General features: G+C 34.1%; 1 protein-coding gene and 1 long non-coding RNA gene across 2 annotated transcripts; one reads left to right on the top strand and one right to left on the bottom strand.

Annotated features, from left to right (window-relative positions):
- Positions 1-239: 239 nt before the first annotated feature.
- Positions 240-2,934, bottom strand: LOC127076362 (protein IQ-DOMAIN 6). The gene is made up of 5 exons (XM_051017988.1): positions 2,690-2,934; positions 2,319-2,576; positions 1,832-2,059; positions 1,619-1,732; positions 240-1,308 (listed from the first exon to the last, which is right to left on the bottom strand). The coding sequence occupies exons 1-5, from the start codon at positions 2,756-2,758 to the stop codon at positions 652-654; spliced, it is 1,326 nt and encodes a 441-aa protein (XP_050873945.1). The 5' UTR covers positions 2,759-2,934; the 3' UTR covers positions 240-651.
- Positions 2,935-6,653: 3,719 nt separating this feature from the next.
- Positions 6,654-7,929, top strand: LOC127076361 (uncharacterized). The gene is made up of 3 exons (XR_007786802.1): positions 6,654-6,773; positions 7,451-7,673; positions 7,838-7,929. It is a non-coding gene; the product is annotated as an uncharacterized LOC127076361 (long non-coding RNA).
- The last annotated feature ends 932 nt before the right edge of the window (positions 7,930-8,861 follow it).

The raw sequence follows: 8,861 nt of genomic DNA, 5'->3' as shown, positions 1-8,861 counted from the left end.
CCGTCATGAAATACCTAAACAATAGAATGCTATATTTATTTCATTCCGCTCCTTTCGTTTTACCGTATCCAAAGATAACATAAAGTAAGGTTGTTTAGACAATGAGTGGTAAAAACAAAAATGTGAATGAAACAAAGTAATGTGTTGTTTCATTCTTCAAAGTAATCAGTTATCTGCACTTTTTAGGCATACAAACATCCATCTATGCAACTATACAAAGTCTTCAAAGAATATGTATAATCATAAAACTCATATTTCATATTCACTATTTTGGATAGTAAAACACATAGCTACCATAATTATAAATATAGCAAAAAAAAATGAGCATGAACATGCCCAGAATAAAAACAAGTGAGCGGGCTAGAAATACATTCCAACCAAATGTCAAGCCCTTGGCAGGGTTGCTCTATATGGTGCAGTCGCGACAGAGCTGTTAGATCCAACATTTGACCTGAATCTAGTGGCTCTACGGCGACTGCATCATTGCATCATGTGGAGTGTTGCATAGTGTATTAGCGTTATAGATCCCAAATTACCTTTGTTACCCAACTTATCAATTAGCTATAATCTATGAACTTCAACATATATTTTCTCACTACATGAAAGTAATAATTGACAACAAGATGTTGGATTCATTGATTATGGTTGTCACTACTTATCTTCCCGTGTAAATTGTTTTTGATAACTTGTCCTTGAAGGTGTTCCATAAAGATCTTTCCATATATTTGCTGAAGAATATGAACCAGAAATGCTTCTAGTATCTGCACTTAGAAGGTTTGTCCGTGTGCTATGAGACAGATAATCATCATCCATAAAGAGTCTCTTCAAATTCGGAGACGAATGTCTACACGCCTTCAGTTTAGCTTTGGACGACGCTGTCAAATTCGTGTAGCTCGGTTCCCCGATTTTTCTTTCCTTTGTATCTCTCTCCTTGGTTAGAGAATCAGATGTGCATGAGGTTGATAAAGGGCTATCATCATACATGCATTCAGAACTTATAGCCGAAGACGACGGAGTTGATTGGCTGGTTGTAAGAGATTTAGTTGAACTCCTTGTTTTCACACCATTAATAATATTCCTTCTTGCTTTTACTAAGCCATTTTGTTGATATGTGTTGAAAGAGAGTTCAACATTCTCACTCTTCTTGGACAAAGGTGAGTCCAAATCAATATCTCCCATCGACCTACTCTCCCATGGCGTATCTGCAATCCAGCGTTCTAACAAGATCTTACCGTCAAAATTGCGGTGCTTATGAGGAGTCAATGGCTTAGAAGCTCTTGAGTTTGAACTAGAACTCGGGGTTGATTGCTGAAAACAAGCAAGTTTATTAAGTATTGAACATTTTTTAAACCAATAAATTATTTACTACTAAAACGGATCTGGTTCTATGATGACAAAGTTTGGTTGTTTTGAATGAATTGATTTTGTAAAATTGTTACTTACTTTTACTAAAAAGTAAGTTGAATGTAAATTGATTAATATTTGGATACGTTCCCGTAAAAGTTGGTTGTCGAACAATAAGTTTGAGGCTAAAATCAATTCTAATCAAGAGTATCTAAACATGTCAAAAAGCTCATCACAAAATAGATTAAATCGTCTCAAAGTTTAACTCAATTACCTGGGTGGAATTGGAGTATGACATTGTTCTATCTCTCTTAATTGCTCCTTCTTGCCTCATTTTTAGTTTTGCTTTAACTTCTTCCACAGTTCCTGGTATGTCACACCACCCTTTCTGACAATAACAAGGAAAATTTTGCTACAATGTTAACATCTTGTTGTCAACTTAATTCAGCATCAGCATCTTAAAATGTTATATATTAGATTATGATACCTCAGCTTGTTTAGCAGGATCAGCTTGATTGCGTCGCTCATTTAATAGCTTCTGCTTAGCTTTCTTTTCTGGAGAATTCTTAACATTCTTCGCCTTCACGCGTTCTTGAACTCGCACGAGAGCCTGCATACACCTTAGAGTAACAGCGGCTTGTTTTCTCACTAACCGGCCGCGAAATATAGCTTGCAGCCTCACCAATGCCCTTAAGGCCCTCAAAGCCCTTCTTGCCTGCAACATAAATAACATAAGCAAGGTTTTAAAAAAAGCTTGTGGCAAACCGCAACCGTGTCCGCAACTTTAAAGTTGTTATGGGCCGCTCGCAAGGCCCAAGAGCGCCACTAGGTGGTAAAGCGCATGGAACAGGTGATCCTTCATTCCTTCCGGAACAGGCAATTCCGCCTTCTACACGTGTCTATCACAGTCCGATTAGAACCAACAATTTTCTAAACAGAAGCATCATATGGTTATGCATAAGGCTAGAAATTACCAAGAAGCCTCGAAATGCAGACTGGATACGGATGGCAGACCATTCCTGCTTGATCACCAAGAAGTCTTTATGTGGAGTTCTTAGCACAGCAGCCATTGCAGCAGCAAAGGCTTCTTCATTCACCACAAAGGAAGAACAAGAATATTTATCATAACCAACAAAACCATTTCCCTTCTTCATAGAATTTCCAAATCCAATAACTTCTGAAGAATTCCTCCATAACTTCCATTTTCTCTTACTCTTATCACTTCCCTTAACCTGAAAAAACAGAACATAATAATCAAACACCAGTTCAGTATCCAACACATATCAATATTAATATGTCAGTGTTCTGTTTGTGTAAATGCTTCAAAGAAAATAAAATGGCGAACTTGATTATTTGTGGAGAGCTTTCTAGGAGGAATGAGTGATTTAAACCAGCTTCCTGAACCACCACCCATTTGAGAGAAATGGAAGATTGCGATTTTGAGAATGGCAACAACAGATTGTAGATGTTGTTGATGCAGTTTGGAGGTGTTCTTGTAGAAGAGAAAAGAGGTTTTGAAATTTGAAATGATTGTGAAAAGAAAAAGTCTAAAAGAGCAAAAACAAAGAAGAAAGAACCATAACGGATACAACACTTTTCTTTTCTTTGTTTTTGTTTTTGTTTTTTTTAGAGGTTTTAAACTCTATGTCTTGTAAAAATAGGTAATAGTAGAAAGAAAATGAATAGGGTGTATTATCAAGATTTTTGCATTTAAAAAATGTGGTGGATTTTCCACGGTTAAAACAATATTTCACAAACTTTCTATTAATGTTTTAAAAATCGAACCGAACCGTTTGGTTCAATCGGTTGGATTGTGAATCGGAGAAGAATCTGATTGGATCAATCTTTCAAAATTATTAGTGGATCAAAATTGGAGTAAAATAAAAAAAATCGGATTGAACCGTTCAAAATCATTCGAACTAAAGAACCGTAGCCGGTTTTATAAACCGTCTTATTCAAAAAAAATTCATCAAATTGACCATTTTTTTTTTTTTATAAATTTTAATATGTCAATATCAAAACTTAACATAGGTTCTCAATCACAAAATAATTTTGTATTTTTTTACAATCATACAAACTTTTAAGTTTTATCACTTCATTATAGTTTTTCTTACAACCATCATCTATCATCATCACGTCGTCTCTTTTAAACATAGTCATGATATTCAACTCAATATAAATTGTCGTTCAAATCAATATTGTTTGTTGTTGTCAATTAAGATTTATTTTTCGTAATTCAATTCAAATTCGTTTGCTTATATATATTTTTTGTTTAATGAAGTATATTATATTATTTATTTTTGATATTTTATCTTATTTAATTTAGATATTCTTAATTATTTGAATCCTATTTAATTATTATATTTTATTAGGTTTGAATTAGTTTAATTTAGTTTATTATAATTTTTTAATTTGGTCAAATTATTCTTAAATGAATGTTGAAATGAAGTGTAGAACTATGTTATATTATTATATGTATTATCGATATTGTTGTATTAGATTTGCAATGAATTTTTGAAATATTTATTTTATTAAGTTGTGAACATATGATTATGTGTGACATATTTGTGAAATTTATTTTTATATTATTAGTTTATTTAATGAACGGTTAGACCATATGTTTAACTAGTTGAACCAATTGACTCTTAAACCATAAGTTTCATCGATTTAATCTCTGATTCGATTTTTAAAACATTGCTTTCAATTTGCATTCATTTTAGAAATCATAACATTCGAAAACCTCATTTTATCCTTATTTCTTGTTGTATGGATGATCTTGCATTACTTTTGTTATTCCGGATCATCCTAATGATATTTTTATATCAAGGGTAAAACAATTTTTGGTGACTTTTTTTTTCAAATTGCTAAAAAAGATAAGCAAATCAATCTATATTTTCTGTAGTAGAAGAAAAAATTATAAATAATAATAAAATGGGTGTGAAACTTACTAGTGTTGGAATAAATGTTTTCAAGAAAGATAAAAGACGGAGAAGAAGAAGAGAGAAACAAATGAAATATAAAAATAGGATTGAGTAAAGTTTTATGTTTGCATCATACAAAGTTCTTTATATATGCAACTAAAGCCCATACTCAAACTATATAAACCAACCCAAACTCAAAATGCAAAAATGTAAAATACAAAATTACAAGTTACATTTCAACACTACTATATGTTGTATTCGACTCTGTCGAATACATCTGACTCATGAACTTCGACTAGCTACTTCGACATAGTTGAACGATAACTTTCAAACAGAACATCGAATTACAACTTCTAACACACCCCCTAATTCATGTTCTCGAGACTTCTCATTGTGATGTTTCTCTTCAACTTGTCGAATCTGACTTTCTTTAGGGGTTTGGTGAGTATAACAGTTAGTTGCACTTTTGTCTTGCAATGCTCAAGTTCAAGCTTTCCTTTGTTAACTTGACCCCTCAAAAATTAATATGTCATCTCTATATGCTTACTATGACCATGACACATCGGATGGTTCGTCAGGTCGATAAATGACTTGTTATCGAAAAACAACTTCATTTTCCTAGGTTCCACTATCTTGAGTTCTTCGAGCAACATCTCAATCCATGTTGCTTGGCATCTTGCATATGATACAGCCACGTACTCAGTTTCACAAGATGACAAAGACATGATGCTTTCCTTAAGCTCTATGAGATTGAAGCACCTTTAATCATGAATATGTGGCCTGCAACACTCTTGTTTTCATCATGATCTTCATTGAAATCTGAATCAGTGTAGTCATATACTTTTGCATCTGTGTTGGTCTTTGTTTGCCTCGACATCAACATACCATGATTAATCGTATCCTTTTATGTATCTCAACACCCTCTTAACTGCAATAAAATGAAATTCTTGGGGTTTATTCATGAATCTACTTAACAATCCGACACTTTGACAAATGTATGGCCTGGTATTGCAAAGATACCTCAAAGATCCAATGATTTGTTTATACAATGTCGCACTTACAAACTCATCATTTGTCTCCTTCCTCAACTTTGCTCTAGTTTCTAATGGCGTAGCTGCTGCATTACAGTTGTTCATCTTGAACCTCTTCAAGCTATCTTGGGCATACTTCTTTTGATGAATAGACACTCTTTCACACGTGTCTTTGAACTCCATCCCTAAGAAGTATGACAAATTCCCTAAATCCAAAATTTCAAACTCTTGCATCAGCTTCAACTTGTCTTTTCTTATCTCGACTTCATCTGCACATGTAATAGACAAATCATCTACATACATGCATATAATTACTCGACTGAACATGCCTGCAACATTGAAATATACTTCATGTTCCGAGACACACTTTGTGAAACCTGCTTCGATCAGGAAGCCATTTATTCTCTTATTCCAAGCTCTTGGAGCTTGCTTCAAACCATATAGAGATTTTCTCAATATGTACACCTTCGACTCATGCCCTTTGATTTTGAATCCTAGTGGTTGACTGATATAGAGTTCTCCTTCCAGAGGTCCATTCAGAAATGTTGATTTTACATCCAGCTGATATATCTTCCACCCTCTATATGCTAATGTCGAAACAACAATTTTGATTGTCTCCAGCCTTGTAACAAGTGCGTAAACTTCGTCGAAATCAATACCAGGTTTCTATAGAAAACATCTCGCCATGTCTACATGGAAGGTCAAACCATCGACATGAACTAGCACATCTTGTACAATACCAAGCGGATGAGTCACTGATGAATCGGCCAAATTGAGTGTCATGTTGCTCAGTATGATCTCTCCTATCTCCAATTCCTTAAATTTGAGATAAAGCATGTGAGATTTATAACCCACCAATGGTACAAGAGATGTTGAACTCTCCTAGATCCTTTGGTGGAACTTCCGATGATTCTACTGTCTCCTCTTTATCTGTCATGTTAACCTGTTCTTGAAACCAACTTCTGCTTTCCACCACTACGCCAAAAAGTGCTTTTGGCAGCACAAAAAAGAAAGCGCTTTTTAAAAAAAGCGCTGTAATAGCTTGAAAAAAAAATCGCCTATGTAAAGAAAGCGCTTTTAAGGTAAAAGCTCTCTTATAGGTCTCCACTTATGAAAGCGCTTTTAAGGTAAAAGCGCTCTTATAGGTCTCAGTCTCACATCTATGAGTTTCACACTTATGAAAGCGCTTTTAAGGTAAAAGCGCTCTTATAGGTCTCATGGGTTTCACACTTATGAAAGCGCTTTTAAGGTAAAAGCGCTCTCATAGGTCATTTATAAAAATTATAATAAATCTAATATTACAAAATCCCTGACTTTCAGAAATCCCTCTTTCACTCTCTCTCGTTCGAAGCTCTCGCTGCCCTGGAAAAAATTCCACAGAGTACCTGGAAATCTCAACGATAAACACTGCAAATTTGAAAGAGACTGCATTCGAAAGAGAAGGATTCAATACCTGGAAATCTCATTGCGTTTTAAGGTTAGGTTTTCGTGTCTTTCTGTTTTGCCCTAGAAGTCAAAGAATAGGTTGTCGATTTTGGTTTGAATGGACTTGCATTGCTACATTATGGGTTATTTATTTGTCAGTATCGATTATTAGAGTTTGTGACTATGTTTGCTTAATATTCTGTAACTTACCGAAAGTTTCATATTGTTCTGATATAAATGATATTCTGTAACTTGCATCGCCATTGACTTAGAAATAATGTTGGGAGTTCTAATAGAATCAGTGCCTTTTCAACATTTGTTTAAATTTGCTGAGAAAGTAGGAAGGAATGAACTGATATGTTTGCACCATTGTATCCTCATATTCTAACTATTACTGAAATTTCAGAAAGTGATTTTGATGTTAAATGTTGGATACTCAAATGGAATAACTTTGTCTGCTACAGTGATATATGTGATATGGTTTCAAGAACTTAGAGCAATGTCTCATATTTTGGCAATCCTATTACATGTTGGTTTGAATGAACAGTTAAACTTCAAAATGTACATTCATATTTTGGCATAACTTTGTCTGCTACAGTCATATTTTGGCAATCCTATTTAATGTTGTAAAATGATGTTTTAATATTATGTGAATTTTTAAGATGGTCACTGTAGTGTAAAATGAACCCTGATGGACTATATGTACATTTTTCATGTGCTTGTCTGCAGGTTGTTGAGTATCGTGGTGAGCAAATAGGAGGTCTTGAGGATCTGAGGGAACCATATATGTTGTTTTCTTCCTTTATAGATAAATTCTTGCTTAGCTTTTATTACATGGTTTGCGTCTAATTGAAAACTTCACGTCTTTGCCCATTTCAGGTTCTTACAAAATCGGTACTGCGTCTGAATCTGTTAATGCAGCTTACATATTTTCTAGAAAAGATCTTTCTCGGTATGTCTTTCAGCTTAGATATTATACAAACCCAAAGCATGTGTTTAATCATTTAGTATCTAGAATGAATCATTATGTTCAATTATTCATGTTAAGCTAATGAATCAAGTTACCAAAATATGTTAGTTATGTATGTTGCTTTATTATTTGACCTTGATATGCAGGCCTGCTATACAGATTCCCTGCGCAAGCAAAGCTGTTGTAGCTGTCCGGTTCTGTCCTATATTTTTTAATCTCAAAGCGACAAACTCAGGTACTTGTGCACTTAGTATAGTTCTGTTTACAACCAGTAACTATGTACAACCAGTTATATGTGGTACTGTTCCAATTAAACTGCCTGTGTGGGATGTATTCCGTCTTAAATCTATATGACCTCTTACTAGTAAAGATCATGAGTGGTGGCCTAGAGGTTTAAAGTGATTGGTCTGAGCTAATTAGACAGTTTTATATTATTTAGCTCTAGTTATGCATTAGGAAGCAGTTATGATATTTGGAACTGTGTTTTGGTCGCAACAAGCTCTTGAGTTCTTGGAAAGGAGACAGACAAAAGACTCAAAATAGTGGGACTTAGACGAGTTTCACCCAATAAAAGAGTGTTAGAGTTGGTATTGTTAGCACTCCTTTTATTAATATTAGTCCACGTAGTTTAACTATTGATATACCGGTTCGTCCATTGACACACTAACCTTATATCCCCATCGAGTTGATAATTTAATAAAATTGATAATGTGAATTGAATTTCTTGGTTCTTGAATTTCTTGGTTCTTACTTGTGAATTGAATTTCTTGAATGATCGATTACTTGGTTCTTGAATTGTTCATGTGCATCATATAAGTTTCTTGAATTGTTTTATACGTTATGAAGCAATTATCCGGATATGAAGCAATTAGTTGATACGTAAGTGAGACTGTTCTAAATATTCGTGTATATTTATGTGAGATTGTTCTAAATATATGTTTTTATTTTGTTAGATCAATAAAAGTGTTCCGATCTCAAAGACAAGCTCGAGTACCACGTACTAAATCCAGCAACATTACGTGGATAAAAGTGCAGGTACTTTAATTTTCACAATTTTGCTTATAATAGTGATGCTACTTGATAAGAAAAGATAACTATACATTCTTATTTATTTTTCTATGTAGTGTCCTCTACAGCGCAACGGTATCGATTGCGGATACTTTGTAATGA

This window comes from Lathyrus oleraceus, chromosome 4 (assembly GCF_024323335.1).
Source record: "Lathyrus oleraceus cultivar Zhongwan6 chromosome 4, CAAS_Psat_ZW6_1.0, whole genome shotgun sequence".
NCBI lineage: Eukaryota > Viridiplantae > Streptophyta > Magnoliopsida > Fabales > Fabaceae > Lathyrus > Lathyrus oleraceus.
The sequence above is the reverse complement of the archived record's forward strand: the minus strand, read 5'-3'. Positions and strand labels throughout refer to the sequence as shown.

Excerpts from the sequence above, each read along its gene's own strand:
- LOC127076362 (XM_051017988.1), bottom strand. The coding sequence starts at position 2,758 with ATGGGTGGTGGTTCAGGAAGCTGGTTTAAATCACTCATTCCTCCTAGA. Across the intron at positions 2,577-2,689 it reads AGCTCTCCACAAATAATCAA|GTTAAGGGAAGTGATAAGAG; the intron begins GTTCGCCATTTT and ends CTGTTTTTTCAG. Across the intron at positions 1,733-1,831 it reads ATCCTGCTAAACAAGCTGAG|AAAGGGTGGTGTGACATACC; the intron begins GTATCATAATCT and ends TGTTATTGTCAG.